This window comes from Cydia splendana, chromosome 2, assembly GCF_910591565.1.
Source record: "Cydia splendana chromosome 2, ilCydSple1.2, whole genome shotgun sequence".
In the NCBI taxonomy this organism is placed as follows: Eukaryota; Metazoa; Arthropoda; class Insecta; order Lepidoptera; family Tortricidae; genus Cydia; species Cydia splendana.
Window position 1 is genome coordinate 17,756,159 of NC_085961.1, and position 18,535 is coordinate 17,774,693.

Consider the following 18,535-nt stretch of genomic DNA (forward strand, 5'->3'; position numbering starts at 1 on the left):
GAGACATCTATAACTGTTATCGAGCTGGTAAACACGATGTTAAGAACTGCCTAAAACGTATCAGAGACGTAAATATGACCATAAATAAAATAACAAAAGAGTTACATAAACATCGATCATACAGTAGGAATAGACAGCAGTAATGGAAACAACAGATATATTTCTCTTTGAAACTGAACGGGAATCGTCAAGCACAATGCCTTATGAAAAACTGAAGACGAGTTGCTATCTTCCGGTCAGGAGAGAGAAAAACGCGATTTCGTATTCAAGAACACGAGGACGTCAGAAATATCACCGTTCGATTTATATTAAGCCTTCCATTCAACGATCGTTTGCATAATTGGAGGCAAGTAATGTAATCCATCTCCTATGCCAATACAACACAATCTTTACACTGTAGAAGATGGAATAAATCGCTACTGATTCACATAAAGATGAATGTTTGTCTTAGGAACGGAGAAGTACCAATTTCTAATATCTATATACATTCTGTACCGTATGCGGCGGCACGATCCGACGTTTATTAAAATGAAAGTTATTTAGAATGGTATACCCTTTCCGGAATACGTTATTCGATTACCTTTTCTTCTTTAGAAAAACTTGATTAATTAATGTCCGAAAGAAATTTACAAAAGAGTGAATATCAAAGTAATAGTTGGAGGAACACTACTATGAAAATGTAAATCGAGTCCAACCCTTTTGTTAACGATAATGAGTAGGGAAACGGCATCGCCCCAAAACGGAATGTCATGCCACCAATTAGGAAGGATCTCCCCGACCCCGCTCATGTCGAACTATGCGAAGCATTCGAAGAGACATTTGTTACAGCTGTCACAGGTCTAATTTAAGTGGCCAGTTAGCTGCAACAGTAGCTGTAGGTAAATGTGCCTCCGAGTGATTGTTACTTGCACAATTACGTTAAATGACACAACGGTGACTTTCCGCGACCAGAATGCTGGAATAATTTGGATTAAGTTTGGATAAGCCAATATACTCGTACCTATGCAGCGATGCAATAAAAATCGTACAAGTGCTGCGCCTGCTCGCGACACGCAAATTGGACAATTTTCACTGTCGGTGTCATATGGTTTGATTACCCACTAGCAGCGAGCCATTGATTGCTCCTGTTAATGAAGGAGACAACTAGTATTTTTACCATTTAATTACCGGGTATCGCCAGTTTTAAATACAGCTCATTGTCTACAAAAGAAAGTTATAATTTGTTTGTAAATATAATCAATAATCATAATAGTGTTATGAATAAGAAAATTCGAATACTTATTAAGAGATTTATTTAATAGGTAATTAATTAGAGCAAACAGATTTCGATGACACTTGGCAGAGATAGTTTATAGCCTATAAATATTTAGACAGTAGACACATGGTAGTTTTTATCACGGAGTACAAGAGAGCGGCTGTGCGCGGCAGTTTAATTGAATGTCCAAACCCGCAGACAGAGGCTAGTGTTTATTGATACTCTGCTATAGTAAAACATACTAAGAAATGTGTTTAACTGAATATATCATTGTAAAATTACTTCGTCCTAAAGTTAAAGTATTCAATGAGTTTTATAGGGCTTATTTTTGTAATATAATTTTAGCTGTTAGATTCATAAGAGTAGTTAAATCAATGTCCATATAGCAGAGGCGGTAGTCGCGGCAACGGCTCGGACAGTTCCTTGATTCCTCTGTCTGCGGCCCTAACCACCGGCAGTCCGGTGCCATCGAGATGAGATGACAGATGCTACAAGTCTCATGACTATTTCCATACATTATTTAAGTTTTGACTGGCGTTTTCTATCAACGATTGTCATCTTGGCTAGACCCACAGTGCTGAAATTTATTTTCTAATACAATCATTTGATCTAAATGATGTAATAAATATGAAGTGCTTTAATACTTTACTTTGCCATTTTTATTTTACTCATTCTTAAGATAGATAGATATGGATTTATTTGCATTAACATAAACTGTATAGCCGATCAAGCGTAGGCAGGTGAATAAAGTAACGGGGAAAAGAATTGTATAAGTAAAGATCAAAGGCATCAGTAGCTGTCCAGTTCATGCCAAAAGCGGCAGATATTATACGAGACCTCGTCTGTATTCTTTTACAAATTCACTTTGTTGCCTTACTCAATGAACTTTAAATAAATGTAGTTATTTTCAACAAATACCTTCAGCTAGTAGAGATATCGGCACCGGCAGTAATAGTAATAAAATAAAAAAATCGGGCAAGTGCGAGTCGGACTCGCGCACGAAGGGTTCCGTACCATATAAAAAAAAAACAAAAAAAAAGCAAAAAAAAAACGGTCACCCATCCAAGTACTGACCACTCCCGACGTTGCTTAACTTTGGTCAAAACTCACGTTTGTTGTATGGGAGCCCCATTTAAATCTTTATTTTATTCTGTTTTTAGTATTTGTTGTTATAGCGGCAACAGAAATACATCATCTGTGAAAATTTCAACTGTCTAGCTATCACGGTTCGTGAGATACAGCCTGGTGACAGACGGACGGACGGACGGACGGACGGACAGCGAAGTCTTAGTAATAGGGTCCCGTTTTACCCTTTGGGTACGGAACCCTAAAAAACAACGTAACATTTTAAAAATCTGTTAACTGTAAGTACTTAAATTATTGAATTCAATTTAACGTCAGCTGTAACAGTATTTTTATTATTTAAAAAAGTGTTTCTAAGTAAGTACTTAATATATTCGTTTTTTAAATACTGCTAAAATAAAATCATGTTACAGCAAGAAGACATTTTATTTTATCGTAGAAACATAAATTGCGACTTCCGGATGCCTGAAGAACGTTTAACTCAACCGCAATTTCTTACCGCACGGACTATATTGCATTTAAATTTATCGAAAGTGCTGTAGCTGATTAAAAACATACATTTTGGACTTCGAGCAACATTTTGATGCAGTTTCGAAATTGGGTTCTTTGAAGTGCTCGGATCCGGCCGAGGGCTGCAAATAGTTATCCGAAGTGCAATGCGCAATTACACTTGTAACTAGGATGACGTGATGTCTACAAATTCAAGCAATAAGGTTGTATTTAGTGTCACAATTATTGTAATTTTTTCATGTTTGTTTATTACCATAGCTAGAGATATTATATGCTTTTTGCCAATAAGTTCAATAAACAACTTTATTCATTTTATCAAATATTTTGATCTGTGTTTTTAAAGTAGTCACACTACTATATTATATAATTAATAAACTTTATAAAATTATAAACTGAAAATGGATGGCCTGAAAACTAGTCGCGATAGCTAAAGACGGTTCAAATCCGGCCTCCACCACTGGAAGGCTTCGTCACTTTTTCTTTCGTATATGACATCTATTTTCAGTTTGTAAGATCACTGAAATTAAGAAAAAAAAATCATGGTCAATTTAAATAGCGAAACTAGTTTAAAATCGTTTATCACCAAATACAATGTTACAAAATGTACTTCATCCCATACATACTTAATTCCTGCTTCTTACCACATTCACTGCCCCCGACGCACATGTGCGTCCACCGTCATACAAGTTTGTTCCTAGGCCACGCCCCCTGACAGTGAATGCGTTAAAGCAATTTGCTTAGCATACGTTCTTCTCAGTTATGCTGCAAACGACGCCTTGGCTGAGAGTACAGCTCCATACGTCCGACCCAATCTGTGGTAATCATGGTTAATCCAAGCTTCGGGGTAAACCATCGCTAACGCTCGATAAGCCGTATATTACAAAAGGGTTAATATTGATATACGTAATTGTTTAAGTATTTATACATTCATAGTCACGCTCTCCAGTGTGAATATTGACATGAGTAGTGAATAAAGGGTTTTCCTTATTGAGACCCATGTTATCCTTGTATTTTATTATGCTATACGACGCCTGTATTCGTATAGGTCATGATAGTAAAAAAGTTAGCTAAATTTTCTTGATTAAAATTACATAGTAAATGAAAATACTTAATAGTTAACTGATGATTTTTCGTATGTAAAGTACGACAGTAACTTCCTCGACAACACCTAGTAAAAATAGAAATAAGTAATTTTCTTTAAGGGATATGTGTGCGAATACCCATTTATATTGGTCCTAAGTACATTATGTTATTGAGCTTTAAATTAAAAAGAAAAATAAATAAATGAAAATAATATGCATTTTTTTATTGTTTTGTAAGTGTTTTTATATTTTACTTTTATATTCATAATATAAATAACCTAACCCAAGATATTAAACGACTAAAGATAACAATAAAATCAAATATGGCTAAAACGCCCATACTCTTCAAAAGTTATTAATGCCATAAAGGAAGTCAATATTTTGTGAAGTGAGCATATTTGCCAAACAAACAGAGGGTTCAACATCAACAATTTACAGCTGCCCGACGCCAAGCGAGTGGAAACGTGTAAACGGGGCACGAACAAGTTGCCGACCTGGAAATCTCACAACAGTTTCGGTCCAAAGATTAATTAGTTTGAGTAAACATCTCGACTAATCTCGTAATCAGCGTGCAACTGACTGAAATAAATAAATTATGTTCGTGGGCGAAAATGCCATCCAAATCTCCGCAAATTCACCACTTGCAATAACTTCTCCAGTGCGCTGCTCAGTCGTGAGAAAACGTGCATTTGGACGGGCGTTTTAAGAAATACGAGATATCGAAGAAATAGGATAGTTTCGGACTACGGAGATGAAAGAGCAAAACAACGAAGTGAAACAAGAAGTAAGTTTTTCTTGTTCGATGTATTATTACTTTCTTTCTTTGATAGTCGGTAAATAAGCTATATAATTTAATACATAATTATTATAATTTTGAGTCGAGGTCGAGTCGGATAATTAATCGCTCACCGGATAACGACTACGAATCAAATATTTACCTTCAATCATTTGTCAATTAATCCTGGCCTATTTCACCACGGTGACAGGTGCGACCATTGTCGACATCACTGTTACTGACGTCACAGGCCTCCATTAGCGGTGTGCTTGTTTGCCACCAACATATCAATTTAAAAAAAATCCATTATATCGCCAATAAATAAGTACTTATTTTGCGAAGCTAATGACAATTGTCACAAAAAACACAACAATTGTCACGAAATTCCGACACAGAACTCATTTCCTGTCAAGAATTACCGAAAGTTTTTTTATTTACTTAAATCTTGTGACAATTGTCATCATCATCATCATCATAAACTTCGCAACAGAATTGCACATATAATAAAGTTCTTTTAAATAATACAATGATGGTGGCAAACAGGAATATGGCCCGCCCGATGGTAAGCGGTAACCGTAGCCCATGGATGACTGTGACGTCAGCAACAGTGAGATTTTATAATTGTCGCATCTGTCACCGTGGTGAAACGAATGAATGAATGAATGAACGATGCCGTCGCAGTTAGTAGCTCGCACTTATAACTTAAAAAATCTACCTACTAAGTTAATGGAGATAAACTCTTCCATTAAATTTATTCGGATTACATAAATTTCAAGTTTTTAACTGAAAATTGGCTACGACTCGTACCCGTTATCTGCTAAATTACCGTCTGCAAAAGAGAAATTAAGTTCTAAAAGTTGAAACGTTTTATTGCTTCAAAATAGAGTGCTTCAACGTTTTACGAATTGCCAGCAGTGATATAATAAGTTCATTATGTTTTTTAAGAACAAGCCCAAAGGCGAGCGGCGCCGCAGTCGGCCCGACGAGTCGCGGGACGAAATAAAGAAATTCAAAGAGAACCTCCTTCAGTCCGCGGCGACAGGCACCGAGTAAGTTGCAGTGTAATAAAACTAGCTCGAAATGAGACAGACATTATAAGGAGCTGGAATTTATTAACTGTTTTATGTGAATGCAGGAAAGTAGGAATGGGAGTTTTGCTCTTACAATTTTACAATTATCATGTGACCCTTGTTGTGGTTTTGCTATTTATATTTAAAACTACACAACAACCTACTTGACACTTAAAGTTGACAGGCCCGTAGATTCATATGAACTGTTATTAGGTACTCCAAAAGCTAATTATAGTTAGTATAATATAGGTATTAAATCTTTCCTTCTCTTCAAGTTTAAAATTCAATGGTGCATTTCTATGAAAAGAGTTGGAAAATATAAGTAAAAAATTAATTAAAAGTAAATGAAGAAATACTATTAAATAACGATTGTAATTTAATGGAAAGCCTGCTCGGGCGCCCTATAAACGCTCAACGTAAAGGATATTCTTAATTTCCGCCCGGGCTACGGCTTTGCAAAAGACGCCATTTTCATTTTGTTGTAAATGTTTTTATTGAGAGCCGATTGAAATAGCCTCGCCTACACACTTTTTTAATATTACCGTTAAAAGTTTAGAAACCAACTACAAAGGTTTCGATGCTTTTCGTTAGGCTTGTATGAGTATTTGTTTCATAGTATGTAGGTAAATATTATTTACGAGAGTTTTTTAATTTTTGATTGTACCTGCAGTACAGTTGATTGTACCTCTTAAAAATATTTAACAATTTTATTAAACCCTTGTCACTCTACTGTTGCTGATTAGGTACATATTTATATTTAAAAGATTACCTGCCTAATGACTATAAAAATTACCCCAAATCCAAGGAAAAAATTGCCTGGAATACAACAAACATCGACTAATCGATGGCCGACAGCATTTTATATCGATTTTATTTAATATTGGGCCAACAGAATCTTTCTGTGGCCCTGTTCAGTTTGACTTACATATTCACCTCGAAAAGTATAGCCTAAATGAGTAATTTAATTACATAAATTTTCACTGAGTTTCTGAAATCGAAAGTTATTTTACTGCATGGGATCATTTTATTATTTTTATAAAAATTGAGCAATGGATGTGTCCAGGTCCATACTATCGGAGAGTGCTGGCGACACGCTGTCCCCGCCACCGCGGTCTCGCTCTGCGTCCAAGGCACGGGAATCCCTTTGTGTGCCGCCCAACGTCCTCGCCGAGATGGACGAGGCTAAACTGTTCGAGCTCAAGGAGGTACGGTTCGTTTATAGGTACATTTACTGCTCTCAAGTATTTAAAGCAGCCAATAAGCATACGTGTGCTAACTCGGGGCACGAACTATAAATGCTTAATTAAAGTTTATTTAGGTATATTTATGAATTTGCTTATTGCAAACCCTGTATTATTTTAAAGAGGTTCAATGTCATGTCTAATATCGAGCCTCTTAAGGTCAACCTTTTTAATAATAAGCATCACTTTAGTGATCTTATATCCTCAAAATACCTTCTTTAGTCGCTGCAACTATCATCTGCAAAGATGCTGTGGCCAATGATGAGTGATCTTATGACCTAGCCCCGAGTTAACACATGTATCTTATACCTTTAAACGAGCAATTCTTGTTTACTTATTTATTTATATGCGAGTACCGAGGGTCTCAAAGGTGGTGGGCGCGTGGGGGTAGTACGATAATGTATTACTTCACAGCTAAACCAGTATGCTACCATTGCTACCAGTGCATGAAATAAACATTAGGACTCGCTAACTATACTAGTGCCTACTATACTTCAGAACTAAATGATGAAAAGAACTAATTGCTATTAGAATGTTGACTGGTTAAATTGAGAATGAAAAGATCACATGAAACCGTTCAAATCTTTATTCAAGTCAAGCTAGGCCGGCTCCAACCCTACGCCTCTAACATGAGAAGATTTAGCCCTATATGAGACCGGCAACAAACTCAGAGGGACAAATCTTTTCAAAACAACACATAACACATCCTTTCTTTATTTCACAAAAGTAAGCTTCTAATGAAACATAAGAAATCAAAATAACACTTGAAATAAAACACTTAGCTAAATGGTTAAACAACGCGGGAGTCTATAAGCTATCAGAATAATCCTTCAGGAACGTAGCGAGTTAGGCACGAGGTTGGCTAACGAGAACGTCCGATCTCTAGCGCGGTCCGATCAAGAAGAACTACCAGCGGCGGAGCCTCTCCGCTCCCGCCTCAGTCAAGTTGGCAAACCTGCTCGACCAGTCTACCAACATACCGACAAAAACGCCAACTCGTGCCTACGCTCACTCGAGAGAAACCTCTCGACGTTCCAAAGCCTTCTACCTGTCATCTCAGTTCAACAACACGCCAATAGATGGCGTTACTCTCTACGCAACTTTATTTCAACCATGCGCCAATAGACGGAGTTACTCTCTACACATAATACGTAGCTCAACATTGCTAATCGATTTTATACAGGCGTCTAAAATAATGAACTATAACGCTGCAATACGTCTTTCTGGTGTCAGGGTCCGACATATATAATTTCGGGGATCTCAAAAACGGCTCCAACGATTTCGATGAAATTTGCTACATAGGGGTTTTTGGGGTCGAAAAATCGATCTAGCTAGGTCTTATCTCTGGGAAAACGCGCATTTTTGAGTTTAAATATGTTGTGTAAGCTCGGTCTCCCAGATATAAGACTAATAAGAGTTGAAAGCTGTGTGTGCTGTGCTCGAATGTTGTCTGGAAAATATCGGATCATAGAAACAAAACATGACTGTCATGTTGATTTTTTTGGGACCTTTTTGGTAAACAGTATCGTATCAGAATTTACATATAATCTTTATAATGTGCTTTAATTATAATTGTATTGTATTGGGCTTCATGGTCCACCCAATAAAGGGACATATTACTTTCCTGGAAACGGCTGAGAGTAGATACATTCAGCCAGCCGTTTTCTTCAAGTAAAAAAGTCCTCACTACATGTACGAGTACTTACACGTTACTTAACTCTTACACGCTGCATATAAAGCGCTCGATTCCCATGTTAAATGCGTTAAAAACTTTATTTCAGCTCTTTGTAGCTGCAGTTAACCTTTTTAGTTGCTGCAGCGTAATTTTCCTGCAGCAGTTTAGTTGAGAATTTGATAATTTTAACCTATTTGGAAAAACCAGCTAAGAGTATGTCGGCACTGGTGTATAGGGTTCCGTTGCCCGTTTAACACAATAATATGTCTAAAGTATGAATTATGTATTTTTTGGTTCTAGTTTTCTTACCCTTGCTAAATTGCAGCCATACAATCATCGCTGTGTTAACCGCACACAAATAAAATATAATAAAAAAAAAAAACACTATGATATCACCTCATAAAACAAAGTCCCCCGCCGCGTCTGTCTGCTGTTTGTGTGTTTGGTGGTATAACTCAAGAACTACTGAACAGATTTTCATGCGGTTTTCACCTAATAATAGAGTGATTCTTGAGGAAGGTAGAATTGTATAATTTGTTAACCCGTGCGAAGCCGGGGTGGGTCGCTAGTGTTTGATAAAAAAAACTTCACTCACTGTGTGTCTGTGGTTAATTTGCGATGTATTTAAAATTCTGTAAACTATTATTCCCTCGTAGAATGTTCGGTATGCTATTCAAATTTAACATTGGCGATGTGTTCTCGCAGGCGTTTCTGTTGTTCGATTTGGACGGCGACGGCTGCATCGACCACAGTGACCTGCGGGGCACTCTCGTTAGCCTGGGGGAGGGTGTGGATGATAAAGATGTGCGCGGCATGTTGTCTGAGGTTTGTGTTATTAGTTAAGTTAATATTAGTTTGGTTGTTCAAAAATTCTACTCGAACACTGTGACGACGGTGGCCCAATTAAAATTATATGAAAACATGCACAAGAGCATGTCATGATAAAGTCCGATTAGAAACAGTAAAAATACTGAGTGTAAACAGGCAACTTCATTATGTTATATATTGTAAGTTACATTTGTGTCAAACTTAGTTCATTGGTTAAATATTACTCAGAAGTAATAATTAACTTTCTATACATATCGGTCGCACTAAATATGCCATTACGAGCGAGATGCATAGAAAGTAAGTTACGGATACGTTACCTAGCGAATATGTCAGTGTCAAACTGGCGGTAGCCGCGTACTGGTGAATGCAACAATACTCGTATCTATTCGATTGTTTTCACATTTAAATTTGACAAGTAATCTGGTGTTACCAGGTATAAAGTTATAAACCAATTTAGTTAGTATTATATAATTTCTGCTTCTTGTTGTACTGTAATTAAATTATCTTATCTACGAACTACGTTTCAAACAAACACTTATAGCCTCTATGCATAAACCAAACCATACCAAACCCACAACCTAGTAAGCATACATGAAAATCCATTAGGAGGCAATTAATTACTTATCAACATGCTACACACTCAATTCAGGTAGGTAGATACCTGAATTGAGTGTGTAGCAGTATGAATGCTAGGTAGTATGAATGCTTGGGTAAGATTAAAGGAGCCTTGAAACATAGATCTTTCAAATTAATTCATTTTATCTCTTCAAGTGTGTCTTTAGTTCGATTTATAATACATTTTCAATGAATCGATGATTACGTTACGATTACGTAGTGTTTATCGTCGTAAGAAAAAATTGAATGAACACAAATTAATTACAAAAAGTTTAAAAATTAATTTAAATTTGAAAAGAAGCATTGTTACAGTAAAACCCCGCGCCACGTAAGCGCATGTCAAGCGAAGCCACCGCGTCAGCAGGGGTTCTTGAATTTCACGTGCTTTCTTAGTTTGGGTTTCGGCAAAACCTTTCTTAAAGCCGGCTTGGATCTTAGTTTGATGTTTGCGCGACCCAAATGAAAAATGTATCCATGTGGAAATCCCTTACACAGGACCGTTCTATCTATAATACTTGTATAAGTATACTTAGTGGTTTATGTCGTTCGCCGTTATTAAAAAGTAAAGTAACCTAAGTCAATGCCAATGTGATACCTAGGGTTTACTTCCTTAATTTTGAATTTCATCCTAATCGGTTAAGTAGTTTAGGCGATAGTTAAAGACGCGAATATATATAGATTACTTATACATGTAGGCGGATGATAGACAGGAGGCCAATTTAAGCTTACATTCCAATATCAAAATTATGTAATTCGATATAAAAATTCTACAAGGTATGATCAATAAGATATACTGTTTGTGCTGTCTAACCTCGTCTATTTAAACCTCTTGTAACTATATAGGCACCCAACCCTCTCGATTTCGACGGCTTCGTCAATCTGCTCGGGTATCGAACACTGGAACTGGACTCGGAGGAAACATTGGTAGCGGCTCTCTCACGTTGGGATAGAAATAATTCAGGATACATTTCTGAAGAAAGGTAATAAAGAATGCACGCTAAAATGTAAGTAGTCATGTGTGATTTAAACAATCTGTAGATATTAATATGACATTTACCTACTGGAGTTTGCACCTTACATGTTCCAATCTACATCCAACGTACATTCTGATAGACATTATATTTTTTTCCCGGTCGTATAGTTTAATAAATTGTCTTTTTATGATAGCTGACGGTTTTAGAGTTTCTTAATTTAATTTAAACCATAGTAAAAACAAGTGCCTACGTCAAATACAGTTAAAGAAATACAGCAATAATTTGGTGAATAAATAAGAAATGAATAATACAATTACTTGAGCAACGAAGCACCGATCGATAGGAATCAATCAGAAATTCTATTTGCAATCAAATTGAAACTGAGAATTTAAAAGCACGTTTCCTACGTGAACAAGAACATGACGTAAACGAACATGGCCTGAATGAATAACAAGTTTACGAGTTGCAGCTTTCAAAGAGACTCGTTTGTTTAAAAAATAATGAACCTCCACGCCGTATTTGAATTTCTTTGATGACATTTTGTCTTCATAGAGGCGAATTATTCCAGGCATTTTCAAAGTAAACAATATCCTTTATGTATCATTGAGGTGAGCAAACATTAAATATTTTTTTAACATGCGAAGCGAAGTATTTATTTATCAAGGGCATGACTATTGACAATGTCATTTCCCGCGGCAACGCAAAGCGGCGGGGCTATGCAGTTTCAGGATATAAAATGGTATACTGTGTTGACAGGATACTTATGTACATAATGTGTTACCGTAAAAGCCCGTTATTAGTGAAAACTCGTTTAAGGGAAAACGCATTTTCACCAAGGCGATAAGGAAAACTAGTTTTAACTAGGGAAAACGCGCTTTCACGTAAAACGGGTTTTTACGCAGTTAACAAAGATCAGATGAGACGTTAGATGTCGAGGAAAATCATCATAACCTGAAATAATGTTACCTAAACCTAAACATTCCTTAGGTCCTTGAAAGAAGAAATTATTGTCAAAAGAATAATCCGGAAATAGGCAACTTCCTGCTCTTGTTTATGAAATTCTTGTTAAATTTGAACATTGAGGCCATATCAATGCAAAACCCACTACAGCGCTTGGTTAGAACCATCTAGCCTGAAAACGCGCAAAGAGGCACAATAAAATAAAAAATAAATAAAATAAATAAATATTATAGGGACATTCTTACACAAATTGACTAAGCCCCACGGTAAGCTCAAGAAGGCTTGTGTTGTGGGTACTCAGACAACGATATATATAATATTGTATAAATAAGTACTTAAATACATAGAAAACAACCATGACTCAGGAACAAATATCTGTATCATCATACAAATAAATGCCCTTACCGGGATTCGAACCCGGGACCATCGGCTTCATAGGCAGGGTCACTACCCACTAGGCCAGACCGGTCGTCAATCCTCCAGAAGTTGTTGCCGACATGCCCCCTACTTCAGCTGTCACAAATGCCGTCCCAAATGTCGTTCCCGCATTGGATTGTACAGTCACGAGAGAGGCTGCTTAAATCATCAGTTAAGATGTTACAGACCTCATGATGAGTGGTCAAAAACGTCTGACAAATCTAACAAACCGTTTATAATCGTTTGTCCCTTTCCTTAATTTTGACTTTTATTTTTGTTCAAGCACTTACACATCACACAGGTTTTTGACAGTTTAAATTCTAATACTTACTGTATTTTTACAGACAAATAACCACTAATCATTTGGAGGCATTCCTATTTAGATTATGAGATTTATATTAGTTAAGTCTATGTTTGATATTAATTTATCCTGCTTCTTCTCTATCTTATTCTTTCTCGTACCAATCTATGAGTGCAAGAAAGATACACAGATATATTGGTAACAAATATGTATTATGTTATGAAAATTAACATTCACCTTATGGCGTGGTTTATGTGTGGCATTGTACTCGTATTAACGTAGCCATTTAATCATTTAGGAAATTCCTTCCGACCGATGTTCAAAGATAAAATTCAATTCAAGCATCCCCAGAGTAATTAATAAGCAGTAGATACTTACTATACTTAGCATTAAGTTAGACATGAACTATGAGAATAGGCGAACTTATCTAATCTCCACGGAATTGAGGTTTCAGAGCACCTTCGAAGTTCGAGAGGAATTAATCATATGAGGCTTAGATACTATGCTTGCATTCAATATTTACTTACCAATACTATTAAGTACCTACTTACCTATAAATAATAGTTACAAAATCATTTACAGAGTTAACTTTTAAAAAGTCGTTAACTTTATGATTCTGTGAACGTTCAGAAACGGTGATATGAAAAATCAATTTCTTAAACGTACATACTCGTACTTAATATTATTTGTTTAAACATTATTGCAGATAAAATTATAAGTACAAATGGCGGACTTAATGCCATAAGGCATTCTCTACCAGTCAACCACTGGGTCAAAAAGAGACTAGGTGCAGGTTTTATAATAGAAAAATTAAATTGATAATCACAAAACTAATATTACTACTATTTACAAAATAAACACTAATTAACATACGATGAAATAATAAACTTACACATATACTTATTATTATATAAGAAAATTTAATAAGAATTGCGGTAAAGGAGCATAATCGTTTAATAGACGCAAAAAGGCCTGGCCCGCGGACCGTTCACGTCCGCCCCTGGAGATCCATAAACAAAACGGATCAAGATTAAATTACATTTTCCGGTATGCGGAATATAATATTAAGGAAACCCCAAGAAATTATATGAGCCACATGTGTCTGCTATCATAATATATTATTTATATGTCTAATAATTCATTTTATTTAAATTTAAGTAATTTAGCCCCGAAACGTGTGTTTTAAATAAATAACAATATCTTATAAAGTGGCGAGTTGGCTACATGTTTAAAATCCAGTGACACCTCTCTACCCTCAGCCCTCACACCGGTGAAGCCTAGATATCGCTGTCGCTTGTGTAGGGGCCCATCTTGTCAAGCCACCGTCTGCCGGAAAAAAAATTGTACATGTATTTACTATTTTACTAGGCAGGCGCTGGTTTTATATCCCATAGACCAGTACTTAGTCCATCGCTTTCACCCAATGGGGTAGTTCATTTTACATAGATTTCGTCACCTGTCAATAGTCCTTACCTACTCCCTGGTGGGTGCTGTCTCTGCGTGCGTCCCATATGACACTTGTGTACCCCTTACATTTCATTAAAGTGTCAAAAAGTCTCTACCACTACAAAACGTTCGTCCAAATCAATGAAACTGATTATTTGAGAGAAGTTCCACTTGGCGTCTGTGAACTTTAACATCAGGTCTGCTTCACCTATGGTACATTTCTGAAATACATGAATGATGATGGAGACAGGAGGTGGCCAAAGGAACTCTGTGATGAAACAACGCAACCTAATTGTGTTTGGGGTTTTTAGAATTGTCTCGATTAGTATTAGTTGTCTTTCGTAAGAAAAGTACAGTCAGCGATAAAAGCTTGTACCAAAAATGAAATTTTTGCCAAAAACTTATTTACTTTCACCTGTCCCGTTGTCTGTCTGTCTGTAATCAAATCTTGCAAGTTAAATTTGATCCACTTCCCGGTTTCCGATTGAGCTGAAAATTCGCATGCATGTATAAATCGGATGACAATGCAATATTATGGTACCATCGAGCTGATCTGATGATGGAGACAGGAGGTGGCCATAGGAACTCTGTGATGAAACAAAGCAACCTAATTGTGTTAGGGGTTTTTAGAATTGTCTCGATGAGTATTAGTTGTATGTCGTGAGAAAAGTACAGTCAGCGATAAAAGCTTGTACCAAAAATGAAATTTTTGCCAAAAACTTATTATTTTAGTTGGCTTTCTTAGTTATCTGAGGTAATGTGTTTTTCTGTTTTATCCATAAATATTTAATTTTTGATAAACAGTTTATCAAAGGATTTTATTTTTCTCGCAAAGTTTGATTCCATTTAATCCTATACTTTCTTAAAATTTAATATTTATGGATAAAACAGAAAAACTGACTGCTAATTTCTTACAAATTCAGCTACCTTGTGGATTAAACAGAAGGGCGATCCACTGGTGTAATAAATATTTTAAACATTATTAAAACCTCGAGTCGTATTCTTCAAGTCATCCTCTAGAGGTTTATTAAAATTTTCGGTGTAATCTGAATTTTACGGCGCTACCGGATAAGGTAAGTACCCCTATTAACGACCCCATTAAAATTGGCATTCATTACCGCGGTATGTACAAAATAGCGTTTAATAAGAAAGCTTATTAACTTTCTTTGAATCTAAGAACACAGAGATAAAGCCTTATCTTTTGACTGTCGAATAAGTATAACACTACTAGGAAAATATCACGCAAAAAAGTCGAAAATCGGAAACTAGCGCATCAGAAGCGCAAGATTTGGTTGCTCCATACTAACACGCAACACCTTAAGTAAGTAAACGCGTATTCTATTTAGTGATTAGCGTAATAATGGTAAATATTATGGACAGACTAAGACTTGAGATTGATTCTTAGTTATTATCTTTATGTTTCCCAAATACTTTATTTGCGATATTTGCTCGTCAATAGGAAAAAACTAGGAAATTAAAAACCTCGGTGTTAGGTTCCATTTTCTTTGTGTGACACCTAATTTCGAGGTATACCTCGGTAATAACGGAAACTGTATTATAGATTCGTGCGATTTTATATTCATATATAAATGCACATTTCCTTGACTTTTGATGTTATTGAAATATTTAACCACCTACAAAGCTAAAGAGCTATTAACGTGTTATGAAAACTATGCAAAAACTCTTAATTTTGATTACAATTTTAGACACCATCTCAGACGTTTTCTTAGAAACCCTTATATGAGAAACTCGTTCAAGTATTGATATAAAAACAGAAGTATGGTTATAAAGTTTATTTTAACCATTGTTTTGTAATATTTGAAATCATCCATATTGATCGTATTAAAAAAATACACGATAACTATTTATTTTGATTAGTCGTAAATGAGTTTTAAAATTATTTGAATTGAACCGTTTAACGATGGTTAGAAAAGACATCACTCGGTAATAAGCTGTATGAGAACCTAATACAGACCCACCCAAAACTTTCATGGCTTCGAAATTAAAGTTTTTAAAATACCTAATACTTTTGATAGTCTTTTGTATACCAGGTACATAAGGGAGCGTTCAAGTATTACGTAACGAATTTGGGGGGGGAGGGGATCTTGTAAAACGTTACGATGCGTCACAGGGGCGGGGGGGATGGGTTTGAACTACGCGTTAGGTAACATTGTTTTTTAACCCTTCAGAACGGTCGCGTAGAGAGATTCTCTCACGCATTTTTTAAAACGTGATTTTTCTCAAAATTTTAGACATTTCAAATGTTAATTAATTATATTAACGCGATTAAAACAATAACAAAGGTATTTTAGCGACTTTCCGGTACTTTACGCCACATAATTGAGGCCTTTAGGTAAAAAAAATGGTCACTTGGTGGTTACGTAACGTTTTACTAGAGGGGGGGGGGGTGTACAGAAAAACGTTACGGCGCGTTACATGGGGGGGAGGGGGGTCAAAAAAGTACAAAAATTGCGTTACGTAATACTTGAACGCTCCCTAATAATGGTTCTTAAAATTCAAGGGCCGAAGACAGGCCCGAGAATTTTCAGACCTAATTACCTAATATTTTTTTCTATGGCAGCAAACATAAAATGATATATAAAGTCAAAGTAAATATTGGTTTTTAGATCTTTGCCTAGAAGGTAGCACTTTTTTTTAATACAACACTTGGCTATTATGATATTTGTGATCATATAGACAAAGGACACGGCCCCCTACGCACCGCGCCTCAAATTTAGTTGGTTAAATTTAGTTTAGATATCACTGGCAGTCATTTAATCGACAATTAGAAGTGCTGGAGTAGAAAAATATATTTTACGTTATTTTAATAATAAAATAGACACACAAACATACAACATTAACATTAACTTACACAGATCTTGTATATTGTGTAGAATATAATTGTGATAGCTTGAACGTTTTGGCGCAACTTGCCTAAGTACCTATTTATTTAACGTAGATAGGTAATAAATTAAACAAGAATTTCGACAGCATCACACTTGCTCCCCGATGTTTTTAGCCTTAAAGGAACCAACTATTTTTATTTTAAATTCATTAATTAAATAAGTCTTATAATATGAAAAGCGTAGGTATTGAATATACCATTTTTTTATCCATTATTGTCAAATAAATAATATTTATCATAATTATGGAACTAAAAATGCGACGGGTTATCCACACTCGTAAAAAGGAACCCACATCCGCGTTATTTGGGTAACAGTGGTCCATTACGACGGTAATACGCGATTTCGACATTTTGGTTTTGATAATTATTTTTTCCTTTATAATTTTCTAAAACAAGGCCAAAAACGAAAATAATATAAACTTTAACTAACAAACTAACATAAAAAAATATGTCTTGGTCCATACACCGCCGGTTTATGCTTAATCTTTGGCTCTTTTTGGAAAACTTGCTTAACCCCCTCGTTAATAGGGGTACTTACCTTAGGATTTCATATAATTTCGGGGAGTTTGACGAGAAAAAGGTTATGAAAATATTTGTTGGTCGTATACATGCTCGTAAAAGTCGTAAAGTAAATTCAAGATGTCTTATGTCTTGCTTCAGAAAAAATTCAGTTCAGACACAGTGTGCACGCGGTGTAACAATGATTACATTATATCTCTGTTTAATAAGTTTTTTATAATATAAGAATACTTACGAAAATGCTATTAGTTAGTTGTTATTATGAAAATGGTTGGGTTGGTTTCAAACGTTAAGAATGATGTACATCTAAAATATTTTTTAATAATGTAAAAGAAAAACCTGCTCGGACGGACAAAATAATTTTAGTTTTTTTTTAGGATTCGACATGATCTTATGACGTGGGGCGACCGCTTTACGGAGAAGGAAGCTGACTACGCGCTGGACGACGCTCCTACCACACAAATAGGCGGAAACACCATGATTGACTACGTTCGTTTCTGCAGTCAACTTTGTGGCTTGCGAAAAGCTAACAAAAAGGAGGTGGTGTAAATTTTCTATGAGAATTAAACGACATCAAATGTCATTGAAATGAATGACTGTATTTTATTTAAAGCCAGAATCCAAACAATATATCGGGTGGAACAGAATTTACGCAAACTGGGAATTGTTCAGGCTACGTACTTTATTTTTCACTTATTAATCACGTTAATATTTCTAACCGTTTTTGAGATACAGTTTGTTTAACATTAGTGCGAAAATCTGTATGTTTCAACCCTAGCAAGTAGATCCTATTGAATGACATGACATATGCCAATTTAAATTGTACAAATAACTTTGTAGGGTTGTCCCTGATGTAAAAAAAAAACTTTTTAATTATTT

At 35.7% G+C, this 18,535-nt stretch overlaps 2 protein-coding genes across 2 annotated transcripts in view; one reads left to right on the forward strand and one right to left on the reverse strand.

Annotated features, from left to right (window-relative positions):
• The window catches only part of LOC134805022 (suppressor of lurcher protein 1), a 349,546-nt gene that overhangs the window by 153,029 nt on the left and 177,982 nt on the right, over positions 1-18,535 (reverse strand). The gene's annotated exons all lie outside the window — the stretch shown is intronic.
• On the forward strand, positions 4,386-18,249 carry LOC134805501 (myosin regulatory light chain, smooth muscle). Its single transcript, XM_063778795.1, has 6 exons — positions 4,386-4,714; positions 5,651-5,754; positions 6,839-6,980; positions 9,397-9,516; positions 10,978-11,114; positions 18,034-18,249. Exons 1-6 carry the CDS (start codon positions 4,682-4,684, stop codon positions 18,203-18,205), a joined length of 708 nt encoding a protein of 235 aa, XP_063634865.1. The 5' UTR covers positions 4,386-4,681; the 3' UTR covers positions 18,206-18,249.

What these genes read in the sequence shown, in the direction of transcription:
- LOC134805501 (XM_063778795.1), top strand. Translation starts at nt 4,682, where the DNA reads ATGAAAGAGCAAAACAACGAAGTGAAACAAGAA. An exon ending in AACTGTTCGAGCTCAAGGAG is followed by an intron (nt 6,981 to 9,396) that starts GTACGGTTCGTT and finishes GTGTTCTCGCAG; the next exon opens with GCGTTTCTGTTGTTCGATTT. An exon ending in GGATACATTTCTGAAGAAAG is followed by an intron (nt 11,115 to 18,033) that starts GTAATAAAGAAT and finishes GTTTTTTTTTAG; the next exon opens with GATTCGACATGATCTTATGA.